Source organism: Bison bison, unplaced genomic scaffold (assembly GCF_000754665.1).
Source record: "Bison bison bison isolate TAMUID 2011002044 unplaced genomic scaffold, Bison_UMD1.0 scf7180017864322, whole genome shotgun sequence".
In the NCBI taxonomy this organism is placed as follows: domain Eukaryota; kingdom Metazoa; phylum Chordata; class Mammalia; order Artiodactyla; family Bovidae; genus Bison; species Bison bison.
In genome coordinates this window covers 4,021,164-4,045,496 of record NW_011494894.1, presented here as the reverse complement: position 1 = coordinate 4,045,496, position 24,333 = coordinate 4,021,164, and the positions used below count along the sequence as shown (strand labels likewise).

Sequence of the window (24,333 nt, the reverse complement as noted above, 5' to 3'; positions counted from 1 at the left end):
ACAGAGGATGAGATGGCTAGATGGCATCACTGACTCAATGGACTTGAGTCTGAGTGAACTCCGGGAGTTGGTGATGGACAGGGAGGCCTGGTGTGCTGCAATTCATGGGGTCGCAGAGTCGGACACGACTGAGCAACTGAACTGAACTGAACCATGGTCTTTAAGTGTTCACATGAAAGGAAAAGTCACATGTCTCTCACTTTAAATAAAACACTAGAAATAAGGTTAAGCTTAGTGAGGAAGGTATGTTGAAAGTTGAGATGGGCCAGAAACTAGGCCTCCTGTGCCAGAGTTAGCTCAAGTTGTGAAATGCACAGGAAAAGTCCTTGAGGAAATTAAAAATGCTACTCTAGTGAGCACATGAATGGTAAGAAAGCAAAACAGCCTTACTGCTGATATGGAGAAAGTTTCAGTGATCTGGATGAAAGATCCAATTAACTACAAAATTTAATTCAACCAAAGCCTAATGGTGAGCAGGGCTCTAACTCTCTTCAGTTTTATGAGGATTGAGAGAGGTGAGTACACTGCAGAAGAAAAGTTTGAATCTAACAGAGCTTGGTTCTTGAGGTTTCAGTAAGGAAGACATGTGCAAGGTGAGGCAGGAAGTACTCAAGTAGAAGCTACAGTAAATTATCCAAAGGATCTAGCTAAGATAATCACTGAAGGTGGCTAAACAACGGATTTTCAGTGGAGATGAAACGACCTTCTATTGGAAGAAGATGCTATTTAGGACTTCAATAGCTAGAGAGGAGAAGTCATTGACTGGCTTTAAAGTTTCAAAGGATAGGCTGATTTTACAGTTAGGGACTAAATGCATCTGGTGATTTTAAGTTGAAGCCAATGCTCATTTACCATTCCAAAAAGCCTAGGGCCCTTCAGAATCTACTCTGCTGTGCTCTATAAATGGAACAACAAAGCCTGGATGACAACATATCTGTTTACAACATGATTTATTGGATATTTTAAGCCTACTATTGAGACCTACTTCTCGAAACAAAGGCCTTTCAAAATATTACTACTGTTCATTGGCAATGCAGTTATTACCCAAGAGCTCAGATAGAGATGAAATTAATGTTGTTTTCATGCCTCTTGACACAACATCCGTTTGACTCAAGTCTTGTTCTTTAAGAAGTAAATTTTATATGGCAGTTGCTGCCTCTGATTGGTCTGGGCAAAGTCAACTGAAAACCTTATTAAGGATTCTCCATTCTGGATGCCGTGAAGAACATTTGTGATTCATGGAAAGAGGTCACAATATCAACATTCACAGAAGTTTTAAGAAGTTGATTCCAACCCTCAAGGATGACTTTGAGGGGTTCAAGATTTCAGTGGAGTAAATAACTGTGGTGGAAATGCTGAGAGAACTAGAACTACAACCAGAAGGGAGCCTGAAGATGTGGCTGAATTGCTACAGTCTGATTGATAAAACTCGAAAGGATGAGGAGTTGCTTCTTATGGATGAGCAAAGTGTTTTCTTAAGGTTGAATCTATTCCTTGTGAGGATGCTGTGAAGACTGTTGAAATGACAGTAAAACAATTAAGATATTACATAAACTTAGTTGATAAAGCAGTAGCAAGGTTTGAGAGGACTGACTCCAATTTTGAAAGAAGTCCTCCTCTGGGTAAAATGCTCTCCAATGACATTGCATGCTACAGAGAACTTTTGCTTTGAGGAAGAATTAATTGATGCAGCAAACTCCACTGTTGTCTCATTCTAAGTAACTGCTACACACACACAGGAAATTGCCATAGTCAGCCCAGCCTTCAGAAACCACCGTCCTGGTCAGTCCGCAGCCATCAACATTGAGGTGGGACTCTCCACCAGCAAAAGATTATGACTCACTAAAGGCAAACTATTCAATATCATGGTAATCAAAGTATGTGCCCCAACCACTAGTGCTGAAGAAGCTGAAGTTGAATGATTCTATGATAACCCACAAGACCTTCTAGAGCAAACACAGAAAAAGATGTCCTTCTAGCTCAGTTGGTAAAGAATCCACCTGCAATGCAGGAGACCCTGGTTTGATTCCTGGTTTGGGAGTATCCACTGGAGAAGGGATAGGCTACCCACTCCAGTATTCTTGGGCTTCCCTTGTGGCTTAGCTGGGAAAGAATCCACCTGCAATGTGGGAGACCCGGGTTTGATCCCTGGATTGGGAAGATAACCCTAGAGAAGGGAAAGACTACCCACTCCAGTATTCTGGCCTGGAAAATTCCATGAACTGTATAGTCCACAGGGTCACAAAGAGTTGGACACGACTAAGTGACTTTCACTCTCATCATAAGGGACTGGAATGCAAAAGTAGGAATTCAAGATATACCTGGAGTAACAGGCAAGTTTGGCCTTGGAGTACAAAATGAGTCAGGGCAAAAGCTAACAGAGTTCTGCCAAGAGAATGCACTGGTCATAGCAAACACCCTCTTCCAACAATACAAGAGACAACTCTACACATGGCCATCACCAGCTGGTCAATACCAAAACCAGATTTTATTATATTCTTTTCAGACAAAGATGGAGAAGCTCTATACACTCAGCAAAAATAAGACCAGGAGCTGACTGTGGCTCAGATCATGAATTCCTTATTGCCGAATTCAGACTTAAATTAAAGAAAGTAGGGAAAACCACTAGACCATTCAGGTGTGATCTAAATCATATCCCTTATGATTATACAGTGGAAGTGACAAATAGATTCAAGGGATTATATCTGACAGAGTGCCTGAAGAACTATGGACAAAGGTTCGTGACATTGTACAGGAGGCAGGGATCAAGACCATCCCCAAGAAAAAGTAATGCAAAAAGGCAAAATGATTGTCTGAGGAGGCCTTACAAATAGCTGAGAAAAGGAGAGAAGCTAAAGGCAAAGGAGAAAAGGAAAGATATGTCCATCTGAATGCAGAGTTTAAGAATAGCAAGGAAAGATAAGAAAGCCTTCCTCAGCAATCAATGTAAAGAAATAGAGGAAAACAACAGAATGGGAAAGACTGGAGATCTCATCAAGAAAATTAGAGATACCAAGGGAACATTTTATGCAAAGACGGGCACAATAAAGGACAGAAATGTTATAGACCTAACAGAACAGAAAAAATTAAGAAGAGGTGACAAGAATACACAGAAGAACTATACAAAAAAGACCTTAATGACAAAGATAGCCATGATGCTGTGATCACTCACCTAGAGCCAGACATCCTGGAACGCAGAGTCAAGTGGGCCTTAGGAAGCATCACTACGAACAAAGCTAGTGGAGGTGATAGAATTCCACCTGAGCTATTTCAAATCCTCAGTGATGATGTTGTAAAAGTGTTGCACTCAATATGCCAGCAAATTAGGAAAACTCAGCAGCGGCCACAGGACTGGGAGAGGTCAGTTTTCATTCCAATCCCAAAGAAAGGCAATGCCAAAGAATGCTCAATCTACCGCACATTGTACTCGTCTCACACATTAGCAAAATAATGTTCAAAATTCTCCAAGCCAGGTGTCAATAGTACATGAAGAGAGAACTTCCAGATGTTCAAGCTGATTTTAGAAAAGCTAGAGGAACCAAAGATCAAATTGCCAACATCCACTGGATCATAGAAAATGCAAGAGAATTCCAGAAAAAATCTACTTCTGCTTCACTGACTATGCTACAGCTTTTGATTGTGTGGATCACAACCAACTGTGGAAAATTCTTTAAGAGAGGGAAATACCAGACCTCTTTACCTGCCTCCTGAGAAACTTGTATGCAAGTCAAGAAGCAACTGTTAGAACCAGACACAGAACAACAGACTGGTTCCAAATTGGGACAGGAGTATGTCAAGGCTGTATGTTGTCACCCTGTTTATTCAACTTACATGCAGAGTACCTCATGTGAAACGCTGGGCTGGATGAAGCACTAGTTGGAATCAAGATTACCAGGAGAAATATCAATAAACTCAAATATGCAGATGATAAGACCCTAATGGCAGAAAGAGAAAAGGAACTGAAGAGCCTGTTGATGAAGGGGAAAGAGGAAAGTAAGAAAGCTGACTTAAAACTCAGCATTCAAAAAACTAAGATCTTGGCATCTGGTCCCATCACTTCATGGCAAATAGATGGGGAAACAATGGCAACAGTGAGAGACTTTATTTTCCTGGGCTCTAAAATCACTGCAGATGGTGACTGAAACCATGAAATTAAAAGATGTTAGCTCCTTGGAAGAAAAGCTATGACCAAGCTAGACAGCATATTAAAAAGCAAAGACATTACTTTGCCAACAAAGGTCCATCTAGTCAAAGCTATGGTTTTTCCAGTAGTCATGTATGGATGTGAGAGCTGGACTGTAAAGAAGGCTGAGTGCCAAATAATTGATGCTTTTGAACTGTGGTGTTGGAGAAGACTGAGAGTCCCTTGGACTGCAAGGAGATCAAACCAGTCAATCCTAAAGGAAATCAGTCCTGAATATTCACTGGAAGGACTGATACTGAAGCTGAACCTCCAATACTTTGGCCCCCTGATGTGAAGAACTGGCTTGTTAGAAAATACCCTGATGCTGGGACTGATTGAAGGCAGGAGGAGGAGGGGATGACACAGGCTGAGATGGTTGGATGTCATCATCGACTCGGTGGACATGAGTTTGAGCAATTTCCGGAGTTGGTGAAGGACAGGGAAGCCTTGTGTGCTGCAGTCCATGATGTCGCAAAGAGTCTGACATGACCGAGCAACTAAACTGAATTGAAAGGCTGAGATGCTAGTGAGCAATAAAGTATTTTAAATTAAGGTTTGTACATTGTTCTTTAGACGCAATGCTACTGCAGACTTAATAGACTACATTACAGTTTAAATATAACTTTAATATGCACTGGGAAACCAAAGCATTTTTGTGCTTAGTTTTATTGAAATATTCCCTTTGTTGCGGTGGTCTGGAACCAAACCTGCAATATCTCTGAAGTGTGTCCATGATTGGGCTTCCCTGGTGCTAAGACAGTAAAGAATCCACCTGCAATGCAGGAGACATGGGTTTGATCCCTGGGTCAGGAAGTTTCCCTGGAGAAGTAAATGGCTATGCACTCCAGTATTCTTGCCTGAAGGATTCCATGGACAGGGGAGCCTGGAGGGCTACAGTCCATGGTGGTCCCAAAGAGTCGAACACGACTGAGTGACTAACACCTTCAGTCCACCTTCACATGTCCATGATAATCCCTTGTTTTCCTGTTTCCCATAATTCTAGGCAGGGAAAAATGTTAGTCAGTCATGTGTCTGACTCTTTGCGATCCCATGAACTGTGGCCTGCCAAACTTGTCTGTCCATGAAATTCTCCGGGCAATAATACTGGAGTGGGTTGCCATTTCCATCTCCAGGTGATCTTCCCCACCCAGGGATTGAACCTGGGTCTCCTGCATGGTGCAGATTCTTTACTGCCTGAACCGCCAGAGAAGCCAATAGGTGGGGAAAGAGAATGACAAAACCTTCTAGTCTGTGGGTTTTGGTTTTTTTTTTTTCCCACCTTCCCGAGGGCAGTCCATCTCTCCTGCCAACATGACTAACAGGGTTTTGGATAGACCACACACTATGAAGCATTCACTGAAAGCCAACAGTTACATCGCACAGGCAAGTGTGTGTTGAAAAGTGTATCTGCATTTCCCCCTCATTAGTGTTCAGGAAGTATCTAATTACAGGGAAGGGAGGGAGGTAAAAGAATAAAAGAAACTATGAGCTTCATATTTGTTGCTTCAGACTTAAAAGACTGTACACTCACCAAGATTGGTTATTCAGCTTAATTAGTACAAACAACCCTCCCCCCAACCCTTCTCCAAACAGCTGTTTTATAAGCATTCATGGTAGTGGTTATGCAAACTGGTTGCAATAATGTTTCCAGGCTGTGCTAGTTGCAAGGGGTGGTGGTGGGGGGTGGCATTTTCTCAGTGTTTAATGTGGCTAGGTGGACAGAAATGCTGTATTCCACAGAAACTGAAGATATCTATTGCTACTATTAACAGTGTAGGGAAGTAAAAGGATGAATGGGTGCCTATTTGTAACTGGAACTGAAAATGTCATCACTGTCTGGCAATAATAACCAATGATTTTTTTCAGAAGAAACTGAACCTTACCCAACAGTTTTCCCATATGACTGATGTTGCTTCTTTAAGTTTGGAATGAAAATTGTATGTATAAATTGCACCTATTCACATATAGTGGACTTTTAAGATATATTTTTTATTTTGAAATAATCTAAGTTAAGAAACAGCAGAAAAAAAAAAAACAGCAAAAATTGCCATTTCCATATATTCATTACCCAGATTTCCCCAATATAATATCTTATATAGTTCAGTTGCTAAGTCCTGTCCGACTCTTTATGACCCCATGGACTGTAGCACACCAGGCTTCCCTGTCCTTCACTGTCTCCCACAGTTTGCTCAAACTCATGTCCATTGAGTCAGTGATGCCATCCAACCATCTCATCCTCTGTTGTCCCCTTCTCCTCCTGCTTTCAATCTTTCCCAGCATCAGGGTCTTTTCCAATGAGTCAGCTCTTCACATCAGGTGGCCAAAGTATTGAAGCTTCAGCTTCAGCATCAGTCCTTCCAATGAATATTCAGGGTTTATTTTCTTTAGGATTGACTAGTTTGATCTCCTTGCTGATCAATGGACTCTAAAGAGTCTTCCCCAGCACCATAATTTGAAAGCATCAGTTCTTCGGTGCTCAGTCTTCTTTATGGTTGAACTCTACATCTGTACACGACTACTGGAAAATCCATAGACCTGGGCAGTTAGCTATTGTATGCATGTTGCCTATTTTTGGCTTTAATATGGAGAGAGCCTCTATCTAGGTCCTGGTGCAGGATACAGAAGTGACAGAAGTGGTCAAGAGTTAGGTGGTAAGCACAGGGGTTATGAATGGAGTTGCTAGAAATGGAAAGAGGAAATAAAGTTGCTGAAACCAAACTTTGGGCACCAGCAACAAATTTCCTGTAAACATTTTGAGTACTAGTCTCACTCCTTCTGGGATTTCACTTGTTCCTATTTTTTTCTTTTAAAATTAGAGATGGATATTTAACATCCTTTTACATTAAGAATAGTTAGGAATGAAAAAGAGGGACATCAAAAGAGAGTACCAGTACTATTCTGTGAATTTCCTTCATACGTAAACCTGAAATTATGTAATATTTGTCCATCCATCCACCCATCTATCATCCATCCATCCACCCATCTATCCAACAAATATTATCCTCAACCTACTATATTTTAGGCACAGCACTAGGCAATAGGGATGGATAACTCTATGAACAAGATAAATATGGTCACCGACTTTACGCGTCTTTAGTTCTCTCAGAAAAGGCAGACACTGTGTAAGTGGAATCAAAGACTTGAAAAAGAAGTACAAGGTACAAATGAAACCGGGAACAGGCAAACCAAACCTATTCTGAACATCATGAAAGTCTTCTCAGTGGAGGCGACATTTCAGCTGAGTCCTGGAGGGTGGGTGAGCTCTATCTAGGTGAATAGCTGTTGCTTCCATGGCCTTGCATGATCTGCTCCTCCCCGTATGTCCAAACTCACCATGAGCCACTTTTACTCTTGCTCACCATTCACCAGCCAGTGTTTTCTCGCAGTTCCTCAAACGGCCTGCCTGGAACTCTAAATTCTAAATTCATGCCTCCTCACCCTCTATAGTTGCTCCTTTACTGAGATCAAGTTCCCAGTTATTCTGTAGTTTCACTTGCTTGTTTCCATCATTTTGTCCAGCACTATTTTTAATCACTTAAAATTTCATTTAACTGCTTTCAAATTAAACTGGTACGTTAGAATGAACAAATCATTTCTTTAAAATAATCAGCATTAAAAGTTGAAATTTAACGTGAATGTGTTTTTAAAACTTAACACATAGCTAAAATGAAAAGCATTCCTTTTTTAAAATTGTGAATGTGTGTAGTACTGATCCAATTAAGAAAACAAACGATAGCATGTGGCTTTTTGATTATAAATAGTACAAAAATACTTTTAATTTTCCACAATTTCAATAAATTTCTCATGAAGTACTTGGCAAATGCAAAAAAAAATAATCCTGGAGTTTCCTAATAATTACTCACAGAATAAATTTGAACAAATATGGAAAGTAAGCAGTAATAGCAGAATATGTTTATCCTTTTTAAGTGATGTGTGTATACCCACACGTATAAACAATTAGGGAGCTCAATCCGCACAAGTCCCCTTGGGTAGAATTTACTTCCTAAGAGTCACATCTATCATCATTTAAATCTTGTAAATGCATCTAAGAAAAGGCTTAACAATAAGGACTGTTTATTTTGTAGGTTTTAAAGAAGCTAGAGTGCCAAAGAAGACTTTGGAGTGTGAAGAGATTTCTCGTGATTGAAACCAACATGTCATTTATAGATCCTTATCAACACATTATAGTAAGTCATTTACTGCTTATATATTCTCCTGGGAGGGGGTCAGACATACTTTTGTGCATGAGTATCGGTGATGTTGCTTGTTAAGTGTCAGTTACAAATTGGCATTTGCCATGGGCACTTGCCATCTACCTACCTTTACAAGTATTAAATCATGTGCTTCTGCTGAGACCTTCAACTACCCCCTGAAAGGAGTTCAAGGTAGAGAGTATAAATGAAGCAGGTAGTGAGTATAAATGTGCTGGAGATGGGGAGCGGGGGTGGGGAACTGGCAGAATAGGTCTTTAGATAGATATTTTCAGGAGCCCATTTTATGAGCCTGATTCTTACATCTTCCATGTCTAGAAAAGCATTAAAATCCTTCATGGTGACAACTGCTCCTTGTGACTAACAACACCTTCAAAAGACTAGTAGAAACCTTCTGGAAAATATGTGCTTGATTGCATGTACTCACCCTTCACCGAAATCACATATATACTGACCTCTTTGGAGCAGATTCTTAGAGCTATCTGAGGTTCTGTCTCCTGCATTGCAATCCTCATTTTGCCCCAAATAAAACTTAACTTGCAGCTTTCTTTTAAGTAGACAAAAATATAAAAATCTATGAAAAGTCTAACATTTTTAGATGAAAATTATGTAAACTTACTGTGGTTCAAATAAGGTAGAATCTGTAATAAAACTAACTCATCTCTTCTTTTTATCACTGTAAGTTTCCAGAAAAAAGGGATTTGGAAGGGAAAATGCCAAAACATCTGAAATAGTATTGAATGTTCATGAAACAATAAAAAGTGTAGTTCAGTTCAGTTCAGTTCAGTTGCTCGGTCGTGTCCGACTCTGCAACCCCATGAACCACAGCACACCAGGCCTCCCTGTCCATCACCAACTCCCAGAGTCCACCCAAACCCATGTCCATTGAGACAGTGATGCCATCCAACCATCTCATCCTCTGTCATCCCTTTCTCCTACTGCCTTCAATCTTTCCCAGCATCAGGGTCTTTTCAAATGAGTCAGCTCTTCACATCAGGTGGCCAAAGTATTGGAGTTTCAGCTTCAACATCAGTCCTTCCAATGAACACCCAGGACTGATCTCCTTTAGAATGGACTGGTTGGATCTCCTTGCAGTCCAAGGGACTCTAAAGAGTCTTCTCCAACACCACAGTTCAAAAGCATCAATTCTTCGGCGCTCAGCCTTCTTTATAGTCCAACTCTCACATCCATATGTGACCACTGGAAAAAACCATAGCCTTGAGTAGATGGACTTTTGTTGGCAAAGTAATGTCTCTGCTTTTTAATATGCTGTCTAGGTTGGTCATAACTTTTCTTCCAAGGAGTAAGCATCTTTTAATTTCATGGCTGCAATCACCATCTACAGTGATTTTGGAGCCCAGAAAAATAAAGTCAGACACTGTGTAGTTCTCACTTAGCAAATGTCAACCTGCACTCTTCATATGAAATGACAGAGAGAGAAAATAATTATTGCATTAAGGACTATACTTTGGTATGCATTTTCAAGGTAATTAATTTTGTAAACTGTCCTTTAGTTAGATATATTGTGTGTGCTCAATCTCTCAGTCATGTCTGACTTTTTGTGACCCTATGCACTGTAGCCCACCAGGCTCCTCTGTCCATGGGATTTTCCAGGCAAGAGTAATGGAGTGAGTTGCCATTTCCTATTCCAGGAGATCTTCCCAACCCAGGGATTGAACCTACACCTCCCATATCTCCTACATTGGCAGGCAGATTTTTTACCACCAGCACCACCTGGGAAGCCCAAGATATATTTAAACAAAGTCTTTTATGGTTGGGTAATTTTAGTAAAATGTTGAGTATTTCAGATTTTAGGGTGGAACTTTCCAAATTCCATTAGAAGTGTACTCTCTCTTCTGATGATAGAAGCAGAGGAGAAAACATTTTCTTTGCTAAGTTTAGCACTTGAGATCCAATTAGATTTACATGGACTAGAAATAGTTTTTATGGATATTAAGGAATAATACAAAGCCTCATTTCTATTTAAATTGAACCGCTCTTCTCTTACCCAAAGCCTCACAAGCTGCCATCCTCTCTCTCCCTGCTTGGATAGCAAGGATTACTATACTGTAACTTTTTGTAGTTCTTTCTTCCATTCACAACTTGAATCATTGAAAACTGTATTCAGCTTTTCTACTTCACAAAAGGGTCTCATCACTAAGGACCTCTTTGCTGCTGAATTAAATAGATTCTTCAGGTACCCCTCACCCCCATCTCTGCTAGTCATTCTCTTCTTCTTAAAACTCCTGAAAAGTATTTTTTTTTTGCAAGCTTCTTTTAATGTTTGATTTTTTTTAAAGAACTGAAACATATAATATATAAAGTGCATAAATTTTAATTGTTCAGCTTGATGGATTTTTGCACATGTATTTCACCCATGAAACCATCATCCAGATAAAGGTATGCATTATAAGTACCCTGAAAGAGTTACTCATGTCCCTTCCAGTCCGTAAGCTCCACAAAACTAACCAGCTATTTGTCTTTTATTACCAAAGATCCGTTTTCCTATTCTTGACCCTCATTAGATGCCTGCATTCCACTCTTTGTCTGTGAGATTCATTCATGCTGTTGTGAGTAGCAGAATTCCACGCTTTTACATTGCCATGTAGTATCTCATTATTTGAATCCTGTGCTCATGCGTGCCAAGTCTATTCATTCGTGTCTGACTCTTTGCAACCCTGTGAATGGTAACTCACTAGGCTTATCAGTCCATGGGGATTCTCCAGGCAAGAATACTGGAGTGGGTTGCCATGCCCTCCTTCAGGGGATCTTCCTGACCCAGGGATCGAACTTATGTCTCTTAAGTCTCCTGCATTGGCAGGTGGGTTCTTTACCACTAGCGCCACCTGGGAAGCCCTGAATACCGTATACTGCAAACTACTTATCTAGTCCACTGATAACCGTCATGCCCTCACTAAATGGCAATGGTACCTTTGCTAATCAGGCAATGTATGATTTGGTTTCTTTTCAGTTCTATTGGTCTTTGTTTGCCCCAATATCAATCTACTTAAATGTCTGTGGCTTTGAAATGGTAGTGTAAATCCTCCAACCTTTTCTTCTTTGAGATTCCTTGTCTTTTTTTAGGCTTCTGCATTTCCATATAAGTTTTGAAATCACTCTGTCAACTCACACACACACACACACAAATGCTGGGATTTTTATTAGAACTGAAATTATTTTGTAGGTAATTTAGGGGAGAGATGACATGATAATAATATTGAATCTTCCAATCTATTTACAATGCATGAAGCATTAGTCTCTCAGTCATGTCCAACTCTGTGCGACATTATGGACTGTAGCCCACCAGGCTCTTCTGTCTGTGGGATTTTCCAGGCAAGAATATTGGAGTGGGTTGCCATTCCCTTTTCCAGGGGGTCTTCCAGATCCAGGGATCGAACTTGGGTCTCCTGCATTGCAGGCAGGTTCTTTACTGTCTGAGCCACTAGGGGAGCCCTCAATGCATGAAACTAACGTTAAACTAATGTTCAACTAGAAACTAAAATACCAATGCATTTATATGGAAACAGTTTTTGCAGATGCAGTGAACTTACTAAATTTCTTTATTAATTCTAATAGTTTGTAGGTTCTTTTAGATTTTTAACTTGTACATTCCTGCTATTGGTGAATAACTCATTTTATTTCTTCCCTTTTAATTTTTAATATTCATTTATTTTTCCACTTTACTGATAGTAGACCATCTATTTTAGGTATAGCTTACAAGTTTGAAAATATTTTATTTTCATAATTGTTCAATTAAAAGAATTTTCTAAATTTTATTATGATTTATTTTTTGACACATAGATTAAACATTTATTTCTTAATTTTCAAACATTTGGTAATTTTTTTGTTTCTCTTTCTCATTAATTTCTAATCTCATTCCTTTCTGTTCAGAGAATATACTCTATAATTTTTGCTGTTTCAGTTTTTACATGAGATGCTCTCGCACATTGTCTATTCTGGTAAAGGTTCCATATACAACAATGTGTTTCATACTCAACTTTTGCTTTATGAATTTTTAAGATATATTATTAATGCATATAAGTTTTGAATTGTATATATCTCTGTTTAATTGATATTTTATCATTTAATAGGTCTTTTTAATCTCATTATTAGAGACTGAATTTTTACTTTGTCTTTTATTAAAATAATCCCTTTTAGTTTCTTTGATAAGTGCATCCTTTCACTTTCAATTTACATTTTCCTTATATTTAATGTGTAGTTCTTGTAAAAAGCATATAATCAAGGTTTAATTTGAGATAATCTTTGTTTTCTGAAACAATATCCTACATTCCTTCCACCATTATGGTTTTTTGTAGATGAATTTAAACAATGAAGGTAAGTTCTTTTTAACTGGTTTTTCATAATGATGACATTTCTATATTTTTTGTGCAAATTAGTTTTTTTCCTCACTCTACCATCTCAAGATATATGGATAATTTCTGTAACTCAGAGAATGCAATCAAAGTGTTGACATGAACACTTTGGCACTTGAAACTGAGAAGAAAGATAAGGTTAAAGTGTATAACCCTGAGCTTGGGACGAAGACCAAGTATAATTCTAAATCTTAACATTTAGACTTTGAATTCACTCTGACTCCAAATTTATTAAAAAAAAATTTTTTTTTCTGAGCACTTATCATCATTTATTTTATTTTTTAATTTTTATTTTTTTGGTTGCAGCTTGTAGGATCTTAGTTCCCAGACCAGGAATTGAGCCTAGGCCCTTGGCAATGAGAGTGTGGAGTTCTAAACACTGAACTGCCAGGGAATTTCCTTTATCATAACTTATTGAATGCCCATTGTGTTCTAGTCCCGGTCAGTAGGCACTGGGAATCAAAATAATCCCTGAATCGAGCTTATAGTGCTATATTAGTGCTCAGTCAATTCAATTCAGTTCAGTTGCTCAGCCGTGTCCAACTCTTTGTGACCCCATGAATTGCAGCAAGCCAGGCCTCCCTGTCCATCACCAACTCCCGGAGTTCACTCAAACTCACGTGCATCGAGTCGGTGATGCCATCCAGCCATCTCATCCTCTGTCGTCCCCTTCTCCTCCTGTTCCCAATCCCTCCCAGCATCAGAGTCTTTTCCAATGAGTCAACTCTTTGCATGAGGTGGCCAAAGTACTGGAGTTTCAGCTTCAGCATCATTCCTTCCAAAGAACACCCAGGACTGATCTCCTTTAGAATGGACTGCTTGGATCTCCTTGAAGTCTAAGGGACTCTCAAGAGTCTTCTCCAACACCATAGTTCAAAAGCATCAATTCTTCAGCTCTCAGCTTTCTTCACAGTCCAACTCTCACATCCATACATGACCACTGGAAAAACCATAGCCTTGACTAGACGGACCTTTGTTGACAAAGTAATGTCTCTGCTTTTCAATATGCTGTCTAGGTTGATCATAACTTTCCTTCCAAGGAGTGAGCATCTTTTAATTTCATGGCTGCAATCACCATCTGCCGTGATTTTGGAGCCCAAAACTCAGTCACTTAGTCGTGTCCAAATTGAGCTTATATCTGGCAGACAAACAATCTATAATAATCGTAATGACTCTGATAGGAGATGATGAAGATTACTCTGGGGATATACAACGTGAATAACTAATAACAGGAATCTTCTGGAATTCCCTGAGAAAGTGACATGTAAGCACAGACCTGAAGGTTAGGAAAAGAGTGAGAAAATGACTGGATTGGAAAGGGCATGTGTGAAGTAAGTAGTCTGGAGGTAAGAAAGTACATGCCATTAGGAATAGAAAGAAGTTAGGTATGGTTGGAGGATAATACGTTTTGAAAAACATTATTTCAAATGACCTTCGCTTTTCTACCTCATTTGACCATTCACCTCATTAACGCCTGTGCAGTCCCACAGGTCTCATGGCAGTTGACCGGATTACCTGGCCATTTAGTTTCTCTTTTTTTTTAAACAAGGGATAAAATATTTAAAATCAAACTGTATCTGAATATTTTAAGGCTCATTTCCGTCATCTTTCCTTGCAGATTTTGTTAACTATAGCCAAATATGTAGGTCATAATAATTCTCTCTCTCTCTCTCACTCAGTTGTGTCTCTTTGTGACTCTGTGGACTGTAGCCCACCAGGCTCCTCTGTCCATGGAATTCTCCAGGCAAGCATACTGGAGTGGGTTGCCATTCCCTTCTCCAGGGGATCTTCCTGACCTAGGGATCGAACCCAGGTCTCCCATATTGCAGGTGTATTTTTTGCTGTTGGAGCCACCAGGGAAGCCCAATAATTACCTATATGGCACCCTAATGTGATGAAATGTGCCAAAGCCACACACCTGTATCACATTTTTCTTGACCTTCCCCAGCATCAGAATTGGACACTCCATCAACATTCCAAGGTATAGCCCTTTTCTTTTTAAAAAACTTTTTATTGTATATTGGAATATAGCCAGTTATATAACAATATTATGATAGTTTCAGGTGGACAGCAAAGGGACACAGCCATACATACACATGCATCCATTCTCCCCTCAAACTCCCCTCCCATCCAAGCTGCCACATAACATGAGCAGAGTTCCCTGTGATTGTATAGCCCTTTTCAATACAGAGGATCCTAAGAGCTTTCTGGTATTATTCATGCTTGTTTTTGTTATGTGTTTAAAAAAACAAACAACTATGCACGTGTGTGTCTATGTGTAAATTGCTTTTGTGACAAAATTTCCTGCTTTAGTTTTCACAGAAAGATACTTTTCACAATATATAGGTGAGTGCACTCAACACAGAACAAGTTTATTAAAAAGGAAAGATGTGGAAAGCTAAGCCAACTTACTCGTAGTGAAGGGTGCCAGATGGGCCAACGCAGTTTCAGCTGCCTCAAGGCAGTGAAGATTGGATTCATCTTCACCATACCTGTGATGCAGGGACATGTTGGAGAATCCTGTGGGCTGATACAGCAAGTTCTCGTTTCCATTGGTGCCAACTTTTAAGAATGGAGGAGAAAGTGGAGTAACACATCTATGGCAGAATGCAATGTCCACAGGTCTAATAAAATATTTATTAAAAAAAATTCCATCTTTTTACTCTGAAGGGATGAGTCACTTCACTGGAGTGAAAAAAATCCAGAGCTCTTCCCACCACCTATTAGCAATGGAGGGCCAGGGCCCCACATCCACGGAAATCTGAGGTTGTGTCCACACTGAGGTCAACCACCTGGGTATGCGAGCCTGACTGCCTGCTAAAATACAGGGACCTTTGAAAAAGGTCATTGTAGGATGACTGGAAATGTTACCAAAAAAGTACAAAGCTATTATTCTAGATTATTATGGTAACATGGGGGGTGGGGGAAACCACTGAGTAGGTCATCAAAGAACTACTGTTTTAGTGGCAATTCCAGACTTCAGTTACGTGCTCTTGAGCACTTAAGCTTTTAGCTGCTTCGCATGCAGTATGAATAGTACCTGTATGTCTGTTCCACAGGGCTTTATAAATAATAAATTGTTATGTACATAAGTATTCTTTACAGACTTAATGAGGTAAGATATTTCCAGGGGGCAGCAAGAGGTGAGATACTGCTGCTGGGAAATCAGAAATATAAAGGTGAGAAATCATTACAGAAATACCAGAACAGCGCACAAGGAACAAGGAGGTTTATGGCAAGAGCATATTTTTGGTGAGCACTAACAAATTCTAGCAAAGTGAGAAAGAGGACGGCTAATGATAAGCTTCTGCTGTTTTTCTGATACCAGCCGTTCCCTGCCACAAGCCTTTCATTTGAGGCAAAAGTACGTGCATTTAAAATAACGTCCGTATCTCTGCTTCTTCACCATAGAGCACAGGCTGGGGATCCCTGGAAAGTCACCGGGTTTACTTCTTAATTCTTGAATTTTGATTTGGTTCTTTTTCAAAACTTCTGAGCCTTTTTTTTTTTTTTTTTAAATCATACTGAAGTTTGACTTCAATTTCCTTAAACATGGTAAGCGTAGTTTCACTGTTTCATGGAGAGAACTATTTCTGTGTCTGTTAATTAATTGTGCTGGTTTGTAGTCTTGGTGTGATACCTCCTCGTGTTCCTAATGACCTTTGATTTTGCTGAACATCATTATAATGAAAAATCATCTCTAGAAATAATTCTTCAGAATTTCATTGGTTTCCATCAAGCTTCTTGGGAAGCCAGCAGTCTGGGATAAAGGAAATCCCAGTTTCAGGTTAGGAGAAGGCAATGGCACCCCACTCCAGTATTCCACTCTAGTCTTCCACTCCAACCCACTGTAGTATTCTAATATTCTTACCTGGAGACTCGCCATGGACAGAGAAGCCTGGCAGGCTACAGTCCATGGGATCGCAAAGAGCTGGACACGACTGAGCAACTTATAACAAGGCACTGAACAGTACTACGGACTGGTTGGCTTGTAAGCAATAGAAACTTATTGCTCACATTTATGGAATCTGAGAAGTCCAAGATTGAGACGTGAGCATGGTTGTATTTGATGAGGGCCTGGTTTGTAGCTGCAGTGTCCACTTTGTGGATGTGGCAAAGCATCTCTCTCAGTTCTTTCATAAAAGCACTTAACCGTTCATGTTTGTTTGTTTTTTTTTTTTTCCTTCCCAAACGTCCCATCTTCTAATACTGTCATCTTTGAGGGTTTAAAATGTCAACATGTATTTTGGGGGGACACAAACATTCAGACTATACCAGATTGATCTAGCCATGGAGATATATTGTGAAGAATTGTCTTATGAGGTTATGGAGACTGAAAAGTCCCATATCTACCATCAGAAAACTGGAGATCCAGGACAGACAGCAGTGTAATTCAGTTCAAGACAGGAGATAAAATGAGCTCAAGCAGTGAGATAGGGGAAAAAAGGGCAAATTCTTCCTTTTATTCTTTTCAGGCCCTCAACGGATTGGATGATGCCAACCACAATGGAGATGGCAATTTCCTTTCCCAACTCCAGTGATTCAAGTACTCATCTTATCCGCAGACACCCTCATAGACACACACAGAAATGATGTTTAATCTGGGCACTTTGTGGCCAAGTTGACAAATGAAATTAAACATCATGGTTACTTTTAGGAAAATGCTTACTTACCCTGTAAAACCTCATTCCATTTGTATTTATTTTCTGTGGGAAGTGGTAACTCAGATTATTTAGTCTGCCACCATCACAAGTGAAATTTAATGTCTTCCTTTTACTCTAAATCCGTTGTGCCTCTGGATAATTCCAAGAAGATAATCACCTCATCTTAAAAGATTTCCACAGATGGTAAAACTATCCCCCAAACTTGACATTCAATATTGCCTTGTGTGAAATTCTAATGTTGGAATCTGTGTTTGTAACAGGGGACCCTTGAGAAACCCCATGTAGTTGGTAATATTATAGTTGCCATTTTACAGATGAGGAAACCGAGGCTACAAGGGGTTCCTGGACCTAGTTCCAACATGTGTGTGAAGGGTTCTCCACATCAACAAACAATTCTTGGATACTAGCAGAGTGACCAAGAATTCAACTCAATTCTATGATTATAAAATGCATAATTATATAATTATAAAATTGTTATGATATATGTATATTTGATTATCTGAATAACCAAATATATATATATTTCTTATATATCATAGCACTGCAGGGGTAGAAAATGAAGATGGAAAGTGCAAAACACTATATTGTGAAAACCTTCTGACTTTTGCCTGTGTCTCTTAGATATTAATCACTTTACAATTAATGCTTGAGGGAAAGAAGTAAGACAAAGAGGTTTTTAACAAGTCCCTTAAAAAAGGGTATATTATCCAAAATAGTATCTGTAAATATATTCATATTTTCAAGTCTGTTGGGTCTACTAGACTTAAAGTTCACCTCTGAAAGTCATCAGTGCAAAGACATCTTAGATTTGAATGAATATGACATATCACCTAGGTCAGTAATTCTAAACCAAATAAGTATCTGACACCCAGAGGACTTTAAGGACTTACGGGGAGAACTTTTCAAGTGCTCATGCTGCCTCTTGTGTTCTAGTGAGCCCCTCCAGTAGGGCAAAGGTGTATCTATACTTCACAGGCCTTACCTTAGCCATAATTACTCCTAGGAGAATGTAGATTTTTTTTCAGGATTATTGTTACCTGAAAACTGGGTGAATGTTCAACCAAAAGACACATCAAGCAAAAGATCAAGAGAAGGAAGGATTTACTATTTGCAGCAAGTAAGGAGAATGGCAGGCTTCTTTCCCAAAATAGTGTTTCCAAAACTGCAAAATTGGGGAAGTTTTAAACTAGGGTACATGCATCTTCACGAAGGGGCTTGAGCCTTTAGTCTGGCATAATTGCAGCAAAGATTGACAGAGTCCAGGCTTTTGTTGACTGAAGTCAAAGGCTAGAAAAGCTGCTGCTGCTGCAGCTGCTGCTAAGTCGCTTCAGTCATGTCCAACTCTGTGCACAAGTCATATTTCTGATTCTAATTTTTCTTAATGATGTCTGCTAAAGTTATATTTTGTTGCCAAATTTGGTGTTTTGGACATTAGGGTAATTTGTAATACAGCCAATCCATGACTAATAGTTCTTAAAGCAAGTTTAGATAGAACTGTTGATTTTAAATAAACTGATTGCTCTTTTCTTTAAAAAATGTGGAAGAATAGTTTACAAGGTCTGTGTCTCTTAAATGTATTAGAATGAAATCACATTAGAATGTGACATTTAAAATAAGTATTTTATCTAAACAAGTATCTTGACTCTTGGATGACATCAATGCAACGATTCTTCTCAAAATTGCTGAGATCTGTCTGAAGTTGCCTGTGGCTGATTATGGTGATCACAATCTCTGTGTTCAGTATTGAGATTCTGTAGTCCTTATCATCCTAACAGCCTTTAGTTTTAATATGAGTTAAAATTAGGCAATGGCAGTTGAACAGAAAAAAAAATGTGTGCAGAATCTACCTTTTCTTCCATCAGATTTGTTTCATGATTGTTCTTTGGTTCTTCTTTGTAACAGTAGAACTTTCAACAGATTAGGATAATCATCAGATTGATTTTATATAAATTGATTAGTTCTTTTTCCCAATCATTTTAGTTACAGATGTCAGTATAATTCTCCAGAATGAATTTAATGCAGTGGCAGTTTTCATGATGACTTGGAAATTGTAGTTGTGGGGAAAAAAAAGAGCCGGGGAGGCGGGTCATGATTTTCAATATGAAAAAGATTTTGCATAAGGAAAGACACTCGGAGTAAGGTAATCCAAGACCTGAAGGCAAGGCTTAATCTTGGTGACTGAGTCAGGGCATTGAGCTTATATTTGACGTCTTACTTGAAATACGGCCTCTCTTTTGTCAACTACCAAGTAAATACCGTACTGAGTCATTAGGTTCCCACCGCACCACAGGGAACACTGGTTTTGTATTCAATAACATTATTTCCTCTGGCATCATTCCTGAGACGTAATCAAAAGTCTCTTATCCAAGTTAGAAGCTAGCCTAGTCCATACTAGTTTGAAATTGTATGTGATACTGGCCCCAGGAAACATGGCTCTTTACAGCACTTAAAAAGAGCATACTTTTGACACTCTTGTTTTGAAGGTGTGACCATTAATTTACTGGTCATCTGAAGATTTGTGATGCCTCCAAAATTAACGTAAAAACCAAGAAAGTGATTGCTCCTTATCTTCTGTGAGCAGTGTGCAAGTTCGTATATACAAGTTCTGATTGTAGTTAGTAAGATAGAATTGAGGCTAATGGAAATAAAAACAGATTAAAATGGAGAGTTGAATGATAGAGAAAATTACCCAATTACTAGAGAGACTTTAGATTAACTTCAGATATAATAGACTAGATTGTAACTATCTATAAAACTTTAATAAATGGAAGTAGCCCTTTTTTACTATCAGGAATCAGTGTTGGTATTATTATTCTCTATAAGTAAAGGAATATAGAAAGAATAAAGACACTGGGGACAGGAAGACTGGTTTCTAATTCAATTTTAGCTTTTACTGTCTGTGAGATACTGGGAATTACTTAATATCTCAGAATCTCACTTACTCATCTGTAAATATATATAGTAGCATCTATTTTGTAGGATTATTGGGAAACAGAATTTGCATCTATTAGAATATTTAACATATGGTTCATTCTCAATGAATCCTTATACTAACAATATCATCTCTTTGCACATGTTATTAATAAACATTTGACATGAGTACATTTGTAGCAATTTCAAAAATTGTGTTAAATAATAGATGAGTATTGATAATCATTTTTATCTTACAGGAAAGGTTTTAGACATTTGAAAAATCTTGTGGTATTAAAAGTTCTACGATATGCAGTCTAAGCACGAAGTCCTAACTCATGGACCACCAGGGAATTCCTTTGATTCTCTTTCTCTCTCTTTCTCTTTTTTTTTTTTTGGTGGGAGGAGTGTGTGTGATTTTTGGTAGTAGTATAAGACAATATGCCTGTTTTTAGGGATTCATTTTTTTATGAGTGATAATTTCATTTATGTGGAATAACTTTGGCTCTTCAGAGCTCTTCTGAATATGGAAGGTATTTCTCTTTGACAATAATCTTGAATAAGAATTATCTTGAAAGATTTTATATGCTTCTGTCTTTTTAAACAAGATATGCTTATTCATGACTTCATCTCATCTTGATGCTGTTATAAATCTGAACATAAATTACTCTGTTGATAGAGTGATAACTTCAGAAATTGTTGAATACTTTGTAACATTTACTTCTATATTTCACTACTGCTGGTTCTTTTGAATTTATTCTTTAATTTTTTTTCTGCCTCCTTGCTTTAATTTTTTTTTTAATTTTACTTTATTTTTAAACTTTACATAATTGTATTAGTTTTGCCAAATATCAAAATGAATCCACCGCAGGTATACATGCGTTCCCACTTCTCAGTATTGTCAATTTCTTAGCTTCTTTTAATTAGTTATGGACTTTTCAACCAGTTTAGCAAGTCTATTAAAATTATGAAAAGTAGGAGTAACTTGGGTTTCAAAGGTGGGTCAGTGGTAAAGAATCCGCCTGCCAACGCAGGAGACATGGGTTCGATCCCTGGGTCGGGAATGGCAACCCACTCCAGTATTCTTGTCTGGGAAATCCCATGGACAAAGAAGCCTGGTGAGCTTCAGTCCATGGGGTCACAAAGAATTGGCTATGACTGAACACGCGTGCACGCACGCCCGCGCACACACACACACACACAAACATACACAGTTGCTGCTGCTGCTGCTGCTAAGTCGCTTCAGTCGTGTCTGACTCTGTGCAACCCCATGGACTGCAGCCCACCAGGCTTCTCCGTCCATGGGATTCTCCAGGCAAGAACACTGGAGTGGGTTGCCATTTCCTTCTTAAGTGGAAAGTGAAAGTGAAGTTGCTCAGTCATGTCTGACTCTTAGCGACCCCATGGACTGCAGCCTACCAGGCTCCTCCATCCATGGGATTTTCCAGGCAAGAGTACTGGAGTGGGGTGCCATTACCTTCTCCCAACATACACAGTAATAACTTATAAATGTGAGTCTCTCCTAAAACAAAAATTCTTGAACTTTAGATAAAGACTGTAATCTTTACAGTTGCTCAGAGAATTTTGTAAATTCCTGCTTTCCCATTCTGCTTTGGTGAGTAGAGTTATTTGAGAACTAATTTCCAGTTAGGTGTTTAATAAAGTGTTTAATGAAGTCTTCTACCTCTTAATATTTCCTATGTGCATACAAGCTATTAAGCTAATAGAAACTTTTGACATTGTCATGTATGGTTTTAACAGATATGTTAAAATTAAGTAGTCTGCTGGTTATTGTTTTAGATCCAAAGAATTTTGAAAACTGCTCTGGAAATGTTATACCAGAAAAAAGAGTTTTATTGAACAGTAACAATAAAAACAAGCAAATTTAGATAATGCAAACATCTTCCTCTGGACTTCACCTTTCTAAGGCAGGTCTTACTTATCACCCAGTACAAAGCCTGATTGTACACCCAGAAAGCCTGCAGTCCTTATTTACATTTTTCCTCAGGGCTTGATAAACCCTGTAAAGTAGGGACTGCAAAGCTGTTCTAGCAGTCAGGCCGTAGGGACGTTTTAAAGCATGATCTAAACATCTCAGTCGTCTGTGCTACAGAGAGGAGAGGATCAAAAAAGAAAGAACCTCAAGATCAAATAATGTTTCTGGTATGCATGTTACTTCCTTTCAACTGGAATATTTTCGATTTGTCTCAAGGAAGCAATGAGGACAATTTGCTTGAATCTTATATTTCAGGCTTGTTTTAAATTCATTATCGTTTATTTTCTTCCAGGTGGAGCACCATTATTCCCACAAGTTCACAGTAGTGGTGCTGCGTGCCACAAAAGTGACAAAGGGAACCTTTGGTGACATGCGTAAGTTCTCTTATTTGCTCTTCTGTTGAAAATACATAAATATGATTCACTCTTCAGTGGCTTGAGTTCCTTGACAAGCCAGGGGCTGTCCCTTCTTCAGATGTAATTATCTTTGTCTACAGCTTTGAATGATAACATTTCGAATGGTTCTATAATGCTCTTTTATCTGTTGGAATAGTGTTCTAAGTTGACTTTACATCAGTTGCGAGTTCAGTTCAGTCGCTCATTCGTATCCGACTCTTTGCAACCCTGTGAACTGCATCACTAATTCCCTGCCCATCACCAACTCCTGGAGTCTACCCAAACCCATGTCCATTGAGTCGGTGATGCCATCCAACCATCTCATCCTCTGTCATCCCCTTCTCCTCCTGCCCTCAATCTTTCCCAGCATCAGGGTCTTTTCCATTGAGTCAGCTCTTCACGTCAGGTGGCCAAAGTTGTGAGTACTTGGAGTCAGATAAAATGACTGTCCTATGACATACAGAGTTTTGGATTTCAAAGACATTTGTATTCTCCTTTAGAAAGAGGACTGAGTCAAGAATTTAAATTACCTGCGTCTGTGAGATATTGTGCCTATGGGATTTTTTTTACAATGCAGTTTATCTAATTCTTACTCCTTTAAGTTGTGTTTTTTATGTGTGAAAATAGCTATAGAAACTGGTGTGGGACAGTTTGAAATGATGTGAACAAAAGCCTGAGGATAATTTTGAGTTAACTTGTTGTCAGTATCCTTCTCTATGTTTTAAAATGCAGTTTTCCTGGTTAATCTTACCATTCAAATGACTGGGAGTCATGGATGTGGGAATACAAAGAAAAATGAATAAGTACTGTGATGCTGAAATGGGTAAAGTTAGTTGTAGATTATTGCTAAAATATGGAAATGGCAATCTACCTCTCAGAACGGGTTCTGAGGAAAGAATGGAGATTGCCATTAATCAGTCTGGGAAACAGGGAAGTCTTTCCTGCTGAAATGGCATTTAAACTGGTACTTGAAGGAGAAGCATCTAGTGCTGAAAGCACGGAGAGTCTCAGGCAGAGAAAATAGCATATTCAAGGGTGAGAGAAGGGCAGAGTACTTGTGAGGTCGTGAGCTGTTGGACACACAGCAAAGGTGAAGGAGAATGAGACTAATTCAACAAGCCTGCAATTTTATCAGAAATGCAGCAGGAAGAACCTGATGGCATTTGAGTCACAAGTCACGTGATTCGCCCTTTATTTTAAAACATATTTGTTCTGCTTATGGTTGCTGGGGGAGGGGGGAAGGATGGCGGGAAAAGATAGTTAAAGGAATTTGGGAGGGACATGGGCACACTGCTATATTTAAGATGGATACAAACAAGGTCCTACTGCATAACACAGGGAACTCTGCTGGAGGTTATGTGGCAGCCAGGATGGGAGGGGGTTTGGGGGAGAATCGATACATGTATAAGTGTGGCTGAGTCCTTTCGCTGCCCACCTGAAACTATCACAACACTGTTGGTTGGCTATACTCCAACGTGAACTAAAAAGTTAAGAAAAATGATCTTGCCAGAGTATGTTAAATATATTTGAGGTGACTGTAGAACATGCTTTTTATATTTAAAAATAGGAGTGACTTGAGCTTGTTGAAATCACAATGAAAA

At 38.9% G+C, this 24,333-nt stretch overlaps 1 protein-coding gene across 1 annotated transcript in view; it reads left to right on the top strand.

Annotated features, from left to right (window-relative positions):
• The window catches only part of PLA2G4A (phospholipase A2, group IVA (cytosolic, calcium-dependent)), a 174,733-nt gene that overhangs the window by 25,220 nt on the left and 125,180 nt on the right, over positions 1-24,333 (top strand). Inside the window, exons 2-3 of the mRNA XM_010853064.1 lie at positions 8,269-8,370; positions 22,630-22,711. Of these exons, the coding sequence (XP_010851366.1) occupies positions 8,338-8,370; positions 22,630-22,711 (115 nt within the window). The 5' untranslated portion in view covers positions 8,269-8,337. The remainder of the gene's footprint in view (positions 1-8,268; positions 8,371-22,629; positions 22,712-24,333) is intronic.